At 59.1% G+C, this 14,292-nt stretch overlaps 1 protein-coding gene across 1 annotated transcript in view; it reads left to right on the top strand.

Annotated features, from left to right (window-relative positions):
• The first annotated feature begins 13,225 nt into the window (after positions 1-13,225).
• Gcgr (glucagon receptor) overlaps positions 13,226-14,292 on the top strand; it is a 9,631-nt gene continuing 8,564 nt past the window's right edge. Inside the window, exon 1 of the mRNA XM_015504060.2 lies at positions 13,226-14,130. Within this exon, the coding sequence (XP_015359546.1) occupies positions 14,116-14,130 (15 nt within the window). The 5' untranslated portion in view covers positions 13,226-14,115. The remainder of the gene's footprint in view (positions 14,131-14,292) is intronic.

The raw sequence follows: 14,292 nt of genomic DNA, 5'->3' as shown, positions 1-14,292 counted from the left end.
AGGGGAGCGGGGGCGGGGCCCACCGCGAGGACACGCGCCGAGCGCCCCGCGGTGGCCCGGCCACGCCCACGTCCCCTCAGCCCGGAGGGGCTCCGCGGCCCGGCCACGCCCGTGTCACGCCCACAGTCAGCCCGGCCACGCCCACTCGCCTCGCCGTCCCTCCTGGAAAGGAGCTGAAGTGTCCCCTCAGCGGCGTAGCTCCCGCCGGCTGCCCCCAGCCCTCGCCTCGCCTTTCCCGCCGCCCAGGCCCCGCGCGCCCCCCAGGCGGCCCCCACACCACGGCATTTCCTCACTCGCTGACCTCTCCACTGTAGGACTTTATTCTAAAGTCCCCTCTCGGCTGTCTCCGCGCCAGAGTCCCGCGCGAGGAGCACGGCTAAGCACCAGCACCGAGGCCCGTCTTCCCGGGTCCTCGGCTGCCCGGGCCCCGCGGAGCTGACAGTCCCTGCAGGAATGATGAATGAGCCAGCCAGGCCCTCGGCTGGGTGGCCGCGGCCGTGAGGGCAGCCCGCCGCTCCCCGGATGACCTCCGGGTGGCAGCCACGTGGCGCCAAGGCACCCGGAAGGCTTGGCGGCGATAGGACTGGCCAGGGACCCAGTGAGGAGCAGGACAGAGAAGGGCCCCGCCCAGCGGATGGAGGTGCTGGGCTGGGGCGGGGGTTCCTGATGCCAGGCTAGCCCTGGGCCAGGACGTGGCTGTCCATGCGAAGGGTCAGATTCAGAGCCTGGCACAGGGACAACCTGTTATAGCTGGTCAGTGGAGGAGCCAACCAAGGAAGATTGGCTGAAATGTTTTCCAGGTTTGGTTGGCAACATTAATGGCCTGGAAAATGTGACTGCCACACTCTGGGATGTGGATCCAGTCCTAGCCGCCACCTGACAGGAGGGACCCCCTGAGCTCCAGAGAGGGCCAGCCAGTCCAGGGGCACTAGAACTCAGGCTTCAGGCAGGCTTCCTGCAGACCCAGACATCCTGGACTCACCAGCCCCAGGGACAGGATGAGATCTGCTTCCACCAGCCAGGTGGTCCCATCAAGGTCACGGTCACCAGCATCTCCAGCATCTAGCACCAGCCGACTTGGTGATGGACACCATTGTCATGTCACACGACTACACCGATCAGTGTCACTCGTGATGAATCTGGGGACTAAATACAGACACAGAAAGCACCTTTTCCTTGAGTTCAGGGATCACTCCTCAGCTGCAGCTCCCACAGAGGGGCAAGGCAGGCCAGAGAGCGAGGAGCAGGTCCTGAGCCCTTTTACTGGGGACAAGCCACTCAAATGCGGCAAGGGGTCAGGTTTACAAAGGAACAGGTGAGTGTAACTCAACCCCCGTGGGTGACACCTCCGTGGAGCCAACCTCATTATCTGAGTGGGTAACGCCCACGTGACGGCGACCTGGCACTGCCTGCTAGACTGAAGGCAGTAATGGGTCAGAACCTGGTGCATCAGGGTTTAAAGGCGTCTGCATCCAGGGCAGCTCCCGATGCACCATCATGCCGCTGGGCCAGCAGGAAACAGGAAGGCAGAACCCCAAGGGGTTCCTGATGCCAGGCCAGCCCTGGGTGAGGACGTGTGCCAGCCAGGGGGGCTCCATCTGTAGGGAAGGAAGGAAGGGGCAGGCCTGCGAGGCCCAGACTGTGAGGCCCATGTGTCCAGCTAGGATTGTCCTGTGTGGGAGATCTGAGGGAGCAGTGGGCAGCAGAGGGTTTCATAGCAGACCCCAGCAGATCACCTCACCTTCAGACACTCAGGTCCACTTTGTTTCCCAGGTGGACTAGACCCCACATGCCTGATGTCAGGGACCTTCCACCCGCCCCCCCAGCATTTGATCCTGAGAGTCCCCAGTGATAGGAATCCCAGGACCTGCCACCATGACCACCCAGGGTCAATGCAGGGCCACACTGGTGGCAGGGATTCAGCAGGTGGCCCTGCTGTCTCAGAACAGGTCCTTAGAGCCCTGTGGGTCCTGGAGCCCTGGTCACTGTGGGCTCTATGGGATACCATTTCCTGGAGGATCCACCTGATCCCTGGCCAGAGTCAGGCCAGACTTGGGGCCCCATTTCTCCCCCTGGAGGACTCAGAGCTTCCTCAGTGCAGGCCCACACTCTGGGCCTGACTTGTGGTTCCAAGAAATGTTACTGTCAGGGTGTCCAGTGGGCTCCAGGTCCTTGGTGTCCCGAACAAAGAACTGAGCAAATTGAGCAAGACACACCCAAGTGTCAGGCGAAGTTCCAATTTGTTGAGGTGAAGATGGAGGTGTCACCCTGTAGGGTGGAGACGAGTGGGCCCAGCAGGAGAGGCAGGCTCAAGGCCCCGGTGACTAGAGACCAGTGTCCCCCGAGCTGAGCCGTGGGGCCTTCTCTTTCTATCCGGACCTGATTGAAAACCTCACCCATTTGTCCCCGATGGTTACCTTATGATACCTGATTAGAATATGGTCCAGTTTTCCCCCACTGGTTACTTGAGAAAACCTAATTAGAACACTGCCCACTTTATCCCACTGGTCATTTTAAAACACTGAACCTGTGGCAGGAGTTGTCAAGGAGACAAGTCCTCGGGTGGAGTTGTCATGGTAATGGGACTGTCTTCCACGGGACGGCTCCTCTTCCTGTTGTATCTTCCAGGGGCTCCCTTCTGATGCCCTGCTTCTGCCATCTAGGTGCCCTGAACTCCTACCCAATAGGAAGAGGGCACTGGCCAGCACCCTGCTGCAACCCCTGCCCCTTCCTCGGGGAGAGCTCTGTCTCTGCTGAGTCACCCACTCCAGCCAAGTGTCTTCCCGACCTTTCCCCAAGCTGGGAGTGGAGGCGCGGCCTGGGAACCTCGGGGACAGAACTCCCTGCTCCACCCCCACTCCCCGAGGCCAGCGGCTCCAGTGGTGGATGTTCCCACGCACAGCCCCAGCACCCCACTTCCCCTTCCTCCTGCCTAACAGACCCTGGAATTCCGCAGCCCACGACCAAATCAGCACAGGATGCAAGACCTCCGCTAGTGCAGTCCTGGGCGACTCCGGGCCTTGGTTTCATGTCTGGGGTAGGGGACACTCTCCCTCTCGAGGGTGTGTGTGGCAGGCAGGTGCTGAAGGCAAGACTGGCAGCAGCTGAGGATGAGGCCAACAGAGGTGGGCAGAAGACAGAGGACCCCCAGACGAGGAGCCAGAGCCCTGAGCAGCCTCTCCTGGAGTCGAGTCATCTAGAGCCGTAATCCATTTGCTCTTCAAGGCAATTTCTCTTAAGTTTCCGATGACTTACAACCAAAAACATTTTAAATAATAGGGCACATGTTCAAATACAGGATTGCCGGTGACGGCAGGAACACTAACGAGCCACTAGGGCTCGGAGGGGTGATGCACACCTGTAATCCCAGCTACTCTGGAGGCTGAAGCAGGAAGATCACAAGCTTAAGATTAATAAAATCTTAGTAAGACCTGAGCAGCTGCCCACCGTCCAGGCCTAGACTGAAACCCCTGTCCCCATTAAATGCCCACTCCACTCCCCACCCCAGTGGTGGGCAACTTCTGCCTTCTGCTTCCTGCCCCTGGGGACCTGCACTCCAGGGGCCTCCCCGGGACTCTGACACTGTGGGCCTCTGCTTGGCCTCCCCTGGGCTGGCCTCTGGCAGCGTGTGTGAGTCTCCTTCCTTCTCAGGGTGTCCCTGTGGGCAGACACTGTCTCCAGCAGCAGCCAGAGAGGACCCGAGGTCCATGCTGGTCAGGGGACAGGCTTGGAAATGGCCTCCACAGTCAGACCTGGAGAGGTCCACAGCCCAGGCCAGCACGGACCCCAGACTCCTGAATCACAGAAACTGCCAGATAATAGACATTTGCTGTTTAGGGAAAGGCTTTTGGGGTAACTTGTTACACAGCAGAAACAGGGAATCTAGTCCTGAGGACACCAAGACCTGGTCCTGCCCCTGGGGGCCAACTCCAAGCCACGCTGCCTCTCCCCCTATGGACTGGTCACTCCATTGTGCTACCTGGTCAGGGAGGACACCGAGCTCCTCATGAGGCTGACAGCCCCTCCCTAGGGTTCCTCTTGCTTGGTGACAGGAGTGTCCCTGGAGGTTCCCTTCCTCGGCCAAGGCCGCCTGTGAACCACAGGCCACAGTCACCTCCAGCTGCGGGCAGCCACCCTGCCTCGCATTAGCACCGCTTCCAGACGTCCCTGTCGGGATTGGAAAGCGCCTGGGTTGGAGCCTCCTCTGCCCCCAGCAGCCCCTGCCCGCCCTACCTAGAGGTCTTGTAGCGCCCACCTGCCCGGCCATTCTGGGGAGTGCAGCATGTCCTGGACTAGACTGGCCTCCCCACCTGGGTCCCACCTGCCCCACCCACAGTCCCCACCCGAGCCGCTGGCCCAGAAGCTCCGCAAGGCAGGGCAGACATGGGCAAGACCCGGGCCAGGCAAAGCCTTGATCCAGCCATGGAGGCCACTGGACCTTCAGAAGCTGCCCTGCCCGGACCCCACCAGCCCGGGCTCCCGGCTTTCACTGGGAGATGGGCCCGGCTGGCCGGCAGCGGGTGCGGCCAGGCGTGGCGTCCACCTCTGCCCCTAGAAGCCAAGCTTCTGCTTCATTTGATGTTAGTTTGGAGGTGATGGGGACAAACCCAGAGCCAGAGCTCGACCTGAGCACGCCCCGCTCCAAGAGGCTGTCTTGGAACCCCTGCAGGGACCATGCTAGCTGCCCGCGGCCAGCACTGTGGGGCCTGGGCCTGGAACTCAGATCAGGGTGCTGCAGGCAGCTGCTCCCCAGCCCTCCTTGGCTCAAGGGCCGTCTCCTCCCCACATCTGCACAGGGCTGTCCCTTTGCACCTGTCTGTCCTGGTTACCCCCTTCCCCTCCAGCAGACAGGAGTAGGACCGCCCTAGTGACTTCTTCAAGGCCTCATCTCTGCACCCTGGAGGCCCTGGGTCAGGACTTCCTACGACTCAGACCAAGGAGGGCCTCTGGGACCTCGTGCTGGGGGACCCGAGGCCTCCCAAGCCACAGCAGTGGATGCCCAGCCTCACCACTGCCCGCCCGCCTCTCCCAAGTGCTGCCCAGTGGCCAGTGTGTCTCCATCCACCTGTGTCCCAGGCCAGTTACCCGAGGGAGCCCCACAGCCCTGTGGCTGTCACCACCCACCACCAGCAAGCCCCCAGGGGGCCACAGGGGCACAGGCTTGATGCTGTGGTGGGACCCTGCGCATGGCCAGGCCCAGCCCCAGGGGCTTCTGTGCTCCTCAGGCAGACCCCTCCCCATCTTTTCCAGCCTCCCTCCACACCCAAGCCCCACACTGAAGGGAGGGCACTGGTCACTCCCTCCTGGCCTGGCGCTACCCAGCCTGGCTCATTTTCTGGGGCCCACGTCTCCTGGGCCAGCTCTAAAGACCAGATGGGGGTGCCATGGCTTGTCTGCCCTCTGGACCCAGCCCCTGTGCCCAGCAGAGCCGCCGCCCCCCACGGCCTGCTCTGTGGCTGGCCACAGTCTGGCCCACCCAGGGTTGGAGCCTGGGCCCTTCCTCTGCCTCCACATCCTTCCGAGGGGCCTGATTTAATCAAGCCATGCTAGTGCCACCCAATGTGACCTCACAGTCTAATGGGGGCTCTGGGCAAGGGGTGGTCTGTCGGGAGCTGCCACACAGGAACAAGCGCCCCTTGGCCCCGAGAGATGGGAATGTGGATGTGGCGAGCCAGCCGTGGGCTGAGTGCGTGGGACTCTGGGCACTGGGCGCACAGGGTGGGCTGAACCCATGTGGCCCCTCTGTTTGGGCAGGCCTCGCTCTGCCATGACCCCCGCACAGCTCCTGATGGGCACGGCCTCCCTAGATGTCAGTCAACCTGCTGACAGCAGACGTCAGGAAGCTAGACTCACCCCGCAACCTGACCCCTGCCTCATTGAATGGCCTCTCCCCAATAAAAGGGTTCAGCACGTTCTCCTCTCTCTCTCTCTCTCTCTCTCTGTCTTTCCAAGGACCCTAGGGTCAGAGGAGCCGTCACAGGACCCAAAGAAAAAGGTCTCTCTGTCTCTGTGTGGTTATGTGGTGCAGCCAGTTCAGCCGGAGTGACCTGAGTGTTTAGTGGAGGAATGAGACAGTGGACTCTGTTTACCTTGGAGCTGCAGATGGAGGCTCAGGGGAGTTCGGGTCGGGCAGTGATCCCTGGCCTTAGGGGAAGCAGCTATGGTGACCAGAAGGACAGGGGTGAATGAAAGAAGCCAGAATAAGGGTCTAAGCATAGTGATCACTGGGGCTGGCGGGGGGACACCCACACCTTGCTGCCAGATTTGAGTCAAAAATCATGTGCTTTGCGGATTCCTGAGCTGGGGCCCACTCAGGCCCCAGGCTCATCAGGCAGCTACTTCCTACCCCCAACCTCCTTGTCTTTCAGGCTGAGAACTTTACTCAGCCCCTCCAGCCCCTCCACCTGAGCCCTAGGACTCTGGCACACAGCAGAACCTCAGGCCCAGGGGCTCCTTGTGGCTGGCCCCAGCTCCCTGGTTCCTGTGGGCTCAGAAACTCACACAGCCACCTTCCCTGCCCAGACAAGCCCTGTCTCCAGGCAGGGAAGAGCAGGGCCCCGGGGCAGCTAGATGGTGCTGTGGCCAGGCGCCAGCGGCTGTCAGCCTGAGAGCCTGGGGAGGAACGTATCCCCCAAGGAGTCTCTGATCCCTGCCCCTGGCCAGCAGAGCTGGCCGCCACTGGAAGCCATAGGCTGGAGGCCAGCGTCCCCCACTGCTGGGCAGAGGGACCTCCAGTCCCTCCTCCCATCTACGGGGTGGAGCCCAGTTCTGGTGAAGGAACCCACAAACCTGCTAGTGGCCCTAAAAGTGGGCAGAGTGACAAGGAGCAGTATCTCAACACCTAAACAGCTCTTTATCTACTACAGAGATCCTAGAGGGACCTCCGCCCAGCGGCTTCCCCACCAGCCTTGGAAGAGGTGACTTCAGTGCCACACAAACCCCGGAGAACGAAGAGGGCAGAAAGCCTTCCAGCTCATTATGTGGGGCTGCCATCACCCTGATACCAAAACCGATTTCCTTATTACAGGAAAATAAAATCACACACTAATTGTCCTTAAGGAACATAGACACAAAAAACCCGTAATAGAATGTAGCAAATCCTACCCATTATTGCCAGGTGAGATCATCCCAGCCTGGCCGGGCCAGACAACATTTCAAAATCAGTGTAATTCACCATAGTAATAAACTAAATTAGAAAAATTATAAGATCATCTCATAAAAAAAAAAAAAAAAAGAAAGAAAGAAAGAAAAAAAAGAGTAGGCAGGATGGCACACGTCTGGATCCCGTCTGCTTGGGAGGCTAAGGCCGGAGACCTCGAATTAGAGGCCAGTCTGGGCAACCTAATGAGACCCTGTCAAAACAGAGTTCAGGAAAAGGGGTCTGCTCCCTGCCGTCTCAACGACTCGACTCGGAGGCTGAGGCCAGAGGATCACAGTCTCAAGGCCAGTCTCATGGGTTTAGCAAGGCCCTTAGCAACTTGGAGAGGCCCTGTCTCCAGACAAAGAAGCAGCTGGGGTGTGGCCGGGGTGTGGCTCAGTGGTCGCACACCCCTGGGTTCCATCCCCAGGACCAGAGGACAAAACAAAAGAGGGAGGCGGGCGGAGCTCAGAGGTGGGGTGCCGCCAAAACCCCACCCTAGCCCCCAGAGCCCCCCTCGGACCACACTTATTCCTCATGGTGAAAAGCTGGTGCTCTCCCCGCCCCGGAATCTGCCCCTGCCACCCGTGAGGTCACGGCTCGTCCAGGAGTGACCCCGACTAACAGAAGGAAAACCCGCCATCGTCCTCAGAAAACCCGAGGGTCTAGGAGCAGGAAGCCACAGCTGACACTGGAGGGTGGAGAAGTGCTGAGGAGTGAGACAACCAGTCACGGCCAGTCAGTCCTGTGTGTGCGCGCGCGCGCGTGTGTGTGCGCGTGTGTGCGCGTGTGTGTGCGCGTGTGTCGTGTGTGTGTGTGTGTGTGTGTGTGGTGTGTGTGTGTGTGTGTGTGTGTGTGTGTGTGTGTGTGTGTGTGTGTGTGTGTGTGTGTGTGTGTGTGTGTGTGTGTGTGTGTGTGTGTGTGTGTGTGTGTGTGTGTGGTGTGTGTGTGTGTGTGGTGTGTGTGTCGTGTGTGGTGTGTGTGTGGTGTGTGTGTCGTGTGTGGTGTGTGTGTGTGGTGTGTGTGTGCGTGTGGTGTGTGTGTGTGTGTGTGGTGTGTGTGGTGTGTGTGTGTCATGTGTGTGTGCGTGTGTGTGTCATGTGTGTGTATCGTGTGTGTGCGTGTGTGTGGTGTGTGTGTGGTGTGTGTCCTGTGTGTGCATGTGTGTGTCGTGTGTGTCATGTGTGTGCATGTGTGTGTGTCGCGTGTGTTGTGTGTGTCGTGTGTGTGTTGTGTGTGTCATGTTGTGTGTGTCATGTGTGTGTTGTGTGTGCGTGTGTGTGGGTCGTGTGTGTGCGTGCATGTGTGCGTGTGTTGTATGTGTGTGCGTGCGTGTATGTGTCGTGTGCATGTGCGTGTGTATGTCGTGTGCGCATGTGCGCGTGTGCGTGAGAGAGCGCGTGCGCGAGCTGGGGCCTCCCATGAGCCCGTGCGGCGTTGCTCTCTGAGCCTCGGCCGGTGTGGGTTTATTATTGACTATTTATTTATTTTGTGCTGCTGGGGACTGAGCTCAGGGGCACTTAACCACTGAGCCACACCCCAGCCCTTTTTTTTTTTTTTTTTTTTGAGACAGGGTCTCCTTGGTTTCTTGGGCCTCACTAAGTTGCTGAGGCTGGCCTTGAACTTGTGACCCTCCTGCCTCAGCCTCAAGAGCCACTAGGATAAAGGTGTGCACCACCATGGGTAGCTTTTTTTTTTTAGGCAGGACCTTGCTAAGGTGTCCAGACTGGACTCTAATTTGTGATCTCTTGCCTCAGCCTCCTGAGTACTGGGACTACAGGGGCGCCACTAAGCCTGGCTTTAATTGTATTTCTGTATATGAGCACCCAGCAATTGGAAATTTTATCTCATTTATATTATTATTTTTTTGTGGTGCTGGGATTGAACCCAGGGCCTTGTGCAGGCGAGGCCAGCACCCTACCAACTGAGCTGTGTCCCAGCCCCACAACTCGAAATTTAAAGAAATCGTGAAAGCCCATGGTGTGGCACCATGTAGGTCTGGCCCAGTGCTCTGAATGTCAAAGTGAGGGAAGGCAAGGAGGTTCCCATCAACAGCAGGAGTAAGGCAACAAAGGCCAGGTCATCTAATTAGTGACATGCATAAGGGCCACTGTCCCACTGACCTGACCTACCATCAGGCCAGACCACAGTAAGGGAATAGGCTTGGTGGAATCAGTGGAGGCAAATAAAAGAAAAAAAAAGTCATTTATGATACACAAAAAATCATGAAACAGGGAGAAATCTAACCAAAAAACCACAACATTCATAAACTGACCACTGTAAACCACTACTGAATGACTTTTTAAAGATCCAAATAAATGAAAAGTAGACCATACTCATGGATAAGAAGGGTCAATGTGCTGGGCTCAGTGACGCCCACCTAGACTCCCAGCTGAGGAAGGAGGACCATAAATTCTCAGCCAGTCTCAGCAATTCAGTGAGACCCTGTTTCAAGATGAAAACGAAAAGGGCCGGGGCTAAAGCTCAGAGGAAAAGCCTACCTGGTCTAGATTCCTGGTACCATAGGGGGAAAAGAAGACCTCGTACACAGGTGGGTGTCTGTATGTGATCCCAGTGACTCAGAGGCTGAGGTGGGAGGATCACAGATTTGAGGCCAATTTCAGCAACTTAGTGAAACCCTCTGCCACTTAGTGAGACCCTGTCTCAAAAGACTGGGGCTATAGCTCGGGACAAAGCACTCTGGCTTCAATGCCCAATACCCGCCCCCCCCCAAAAAAACAAAAAAACAAAAAAACAACCACCATGTGATAGTATTTGTGGATCCACATGTTACATTAAGGGTACAGAGACACTGGCAGAGAAGCAACAGATCCAGGGCGGCGGGAGGTCCAGAGGGGAGAGTGGGAGACCAATTAAAATGTACAGTAGCCCCCTCCCCTTCCCAGGTTTCCCCTGCACACAGAACCCTGGGCTGGTGGAGCCCCAGATGGGAGCCTGGGCAGAGGCTGGCTGGACTTTGAGACCCGCAGCAGGCAGTTGTGGGGTGTTTACCTGCTGGCACGGGGCTCTTGCAGTGCGGAGAGTCCAGGCAGCGACTTGGTCCTCCCTGACCCTCCCCCAGGGCATCCTCTGGCCCTTTGCAGAACTCCAGCCCTCAGGGGCTCAGCTTCCCACATTCCCTCTCTTTTATTTCACAGCTCCTCCTCCTCCTCCTCCTCCTCCTCCTCCTTTTTCTTGGTACCAGGGGTTGAACCCAGGGGCACTTAACCTCCAAGCTACACTCCAGCCCTTTATATTTTGAGACAGGTTCTTCCAAGTTGTGAGGCTGACCTAGAACTTACGAGCCTCCTGCCTCAGCCTGCCGTGTTGCTGGGATTACAGGTGTGCGTCACTGTGCCGGCTCACTTCGCACTTTGACAGATTACTTTTTGGGGTACCAGTGATTGAATTCAGAGGCACTCGACCACTGAGCTATATCCATAGCCTTATTTTGTGTTTTATTTAGAGTCAGTGCTCACTAAGTTGATTAGTGCCTCACTTTTTGCTGAAGCTGGCTTTGAACTCAGGATCCTCCTGTCTCAGCCTCCTGAGCTGCTGGGATTATAGGTGTGTGCCACAGCGCCTGGCATCATTATTATTTTAACCAGAACATTCTCAGCAAGACTGAAGACTTCAGCCTCTGTATACTATATCTTTGTTTGCTTTCCCTTGGTGCTGGGGACTGAACTCAGGGGCACTGGATCACTGAGCCACACCCCAGCCCTATTTTGTATTTTATTTAGAGACGGGGTCTCACTGAGTTGCTAAGTGCTTCACTTTTTGCTGAGGCTGGCTTTGAACTCCCGATCCTCCTGTCTCAGCCTCCTGAGCAGCTGGGATTTGGGGTGTGGGTGAACACACTCAGCTCTCATTCCCCCATCTCAACCCGGGTGGTGGGAGTCACCCCCCGAGGCTCGCTCACCTACACCCCGGAGCCAAATCTCCAGCACTAACCCCCCTTTCTTCTTCTGTAATGGGCTCTGGCTCTGCTGCCCAGGTTGGCCTTGAATGCCTGGACTCCGGGGTCCTCCTGCCTCAGACTCCCAGGGGGCTGGGCCACAGCTGTGCCCTGTGAGTGGTCAACAGGGGGCCGTCCAGCTTCATGGCTGCTTCATCTTTCTGTCTCCTCAGGATGTCGGGACAGATGCTCCCTGGTCCCCTCCTGTCCCTGCCCTGGCTGGCTCCCTCTCTCCTCTGCTTGTCGCCCAGGCACTCTTCCCACCCAGGAATGAGGGCCAGGTGCTGGGTGCAGCTGGACGCCCAGGGCCCAGGCCTCGCACTGTCCACCTCTTTTGGTCCTGCAGCCTGGGAGCAGTGGATAGACCCTGCTGGACCCACAGGGCACAGTACCAGCTGCCATGCCAGCATCACGGAGATGCCTCCTATCCATGTGGGGGAAGTTCATGTAAGTTGTGGGGAGAAAATCTGGCTGCAGAACTCTACAAGAATTCTGACGTGCAGGGAGGGGGCTCAGCCATGATCCCAGAGACCCGGGAGGCTGGGGCAGGAGGATCGTAGTTCAAGAGCAGCCTCAGCAGTCCTGCCGGGTGGGTCCTGTCTCAGAATTAAAAGACTGGGGCTGTGGCTCAGTGATGGAGTGCCCCTGGGTCCAGCCCAGCCCTTCAGTCCACAATGTGCTGATGCAGCTCAGAGTCCTGGAAGGAAGAGCCCTCCTCGGGTGGACGCTGACCCCGGGTCTGCTTCACCCTGCTCTCTCTGTCCTTCCCCTTAGTGTCCACGTTGCTGGGCCCTGAGGACATTCACAGCTTTCCCCATGTTCACGAGCAGACACCTCCCTGGAGACCCCTTCAGTGAGGAGGAAGGGGACTTGTGGAGGGCAGGCGTGGTCCTGGTCCCCAGGCCCCTGGCTCGTGGGAAGGCCCCGCCCCCCTCGTTCCCAGCTCTCACTGTTTATGTCTCCAAAGTGGGAGACGCAGAGCAGCCAGGACCAGGCCGCGAGACAGGCTTCATTCAGGGCTCTCGTGGCGGAGGCCAAGAGACTCGGTGTGCACCTGGACTCAGGGCACAGCTTGGCCAGTGGGGACTGACTGCCCAGGGGGTCAGTGAATGGAAAACTACTGCCAGGAACACGGAGGGTGAGGATCTGGCTAAAGCACCCAACAGGGTTCTTGCTGCAGGCCAGGTGACGAGGGTGATGGAGGAGGAGGACGAGGGAGGGGCTTCCCCTGACTCAGGGCCCCCCACGCTGTCTCCAGGAAAACGAGGCCCCTCCTCCCTGACCTCCAGGAAGAGCCTGCCCTGGGTAGGGGGCAGGAGCACAGTCGGGGTCCCAGAGCTGAGAGAGCCCACTCCCCGTCCCCTACCTGCTGTGGGACAGTCCCTCCAGCTCCCCATCCCAGCAATGCCGCCCACCCGAGTCTCGCAGTCCCAGGGGTGGTCACTTTCAGGGGCAGACGCAGGCTGCAGGACTCAGTCCCCCCAAGAGCAAAGCTCATAATCTGGGCTCCAAGGAGGGTGAGATAAGGGGGCACAGGAGGCCTGGGGCAGGCGGAGACCTTTACCCTCTGACCTTTCCTGAGCCAATGTAAAAAGGCTGGGCCAGGACGGGGTTGCAGATGGGCTGGCAGGAATGGGGGTGTGGGCGGCCAGAACTCCCCTGAGTGCTGGACCAGGCTGGGGGCAAGGACAGCGGGCAGGGCAGCTGCGGAGGGCACTGAGTGTTGAAGCCCCAGTGCCCTGCAGGCACCCAGGAGGGCAGCCATGTCAGGGATGGAGAAGCCCGTGGGTGGGGCCATGGGGGGAAGGATCAGGGGTTCCAGTGCCCCCTAAAGCAGGAGTAGAGTCCTGGAGAAGGGCCCAAGACAAAAGACTGACTCAGGGGGTTGACTGGAGGCAGGGGAGTTGTGGGGGGTGACCAGGACAGTGGGTGACAATGGAGAGAGCAGAGATTCCAGAGAAACGGGAGGGAAGCTCGTGGAGACGACTGGGCTGCTCAGGAGGAGGCCTCGGGCCAGTGCCAGGTGCCAGGAAGGTGAGGCAGAGGAGAGCCCCTGGACGGGAGTGAAGCCGCGGAGGATCAGGTCAGGGAGAGGGCTCTCGGTGGGCCTGGCACGCGCGCGCGTGTGTGTGTGTGTGTGTGTGTGTTAGGGGGTCTAGAGAGAGGGGAGAGGGGGCAGGAGGTGCCCATCCTGGAAACCACAGCCACACAAAGATCCAAGAAGAAGGCAGGACCCTGGGTATCCCAGGACGCGTACAGGCAGGAACGCTGAGGCCCAGGCCTGGCAGGAGCAGGCCTGCTGGTGCTGGGGACTGCCTGTTGGGAGGTGAGCTGGGGAGGTGACAGAGGGGCTGCAGAAGGACCACAGCACCTTGGACGTTGGCTTTGGGGGGCATGGGAGAGGAAATGTCCCCCCCAGGGTGTCTGGCAGAAGCCTGTGTCTCAGAGCTTTTGGCAGTCCTCAGGAAGGGAGGCACCTGGGAGGAGGGTGGCACAGTGGCAGGGTGCAGGCTGGGCAACAGCAGGGAGCCGGGGCCCCCTCAGTGGGGCTACTCAATGGGTGTGCTGGAGGAGGCTCAAGGGGACAGAACAAGGCCCCGAGACCAGGGTGTGGCACAGAAAGGGTTAAAGGGGCACCTAGGGGATCACTTGGCCAGAGACCTCCTGGGTAGCTCACATTCCAGCGCCCCAGTAGCCCCCCACCTGCAAAGAAGGATTGGAGACAGATAATGTCGCCCAGGAGCCCGGTGGGGATAAGTAAAGGGTCACTCCCTCCAGAGAGTCAGGAAGGCCACCCAGACACAGCGGGGAGACCACAGGAAACACAGATGAAGCAAGAGGAAGGGGCCTGAGTCAGACACCCGCCAGTGAGCCCCCCTCCTCGCTGGCACACGTGTCCCTGCAGGGAGCTCAGGCCTGCAGGCCATGTCAGCGGGGCGGGGATCAGCAGGGAGAGTCCACACCACAGCGCCCAGATCCACCAAGCAGGGTCCATGGGGTCGAGGACCTACAGGACTGGATGCGGGGGATTAAGGTTTGCAGGGCAAGGGTCCGCGGGGTCGCAGTCCAGATCAGGGCCTGTGCGGAGGGCCTGCTATCAGGGTCCAGCGACGTGGGTCTCAAGCGGGGAGTCAGCGGCGGAGAGGCCCTCGGGGTTGTGAGCAGGGTCTTAGGAGCGCGCTCCGGGGGCCTGGAG

This window comes from Marmota marmota, unplaced genomic scaffold (assembly GCF_001458135.2).
Source record: "Marmota marmota marmota unplaced genomic scaffold, marMar, whole genome shotgun sequence".
Taxonomy (NCBI): Eukaryota; Metazoa; Chordata; class Mammalia; order Rodentia; family Sciuridae; genus Marmota; species Marmota marmota.
This window is presented reverse-complemented; position numbering and strand designations above follow the sequence as displayed.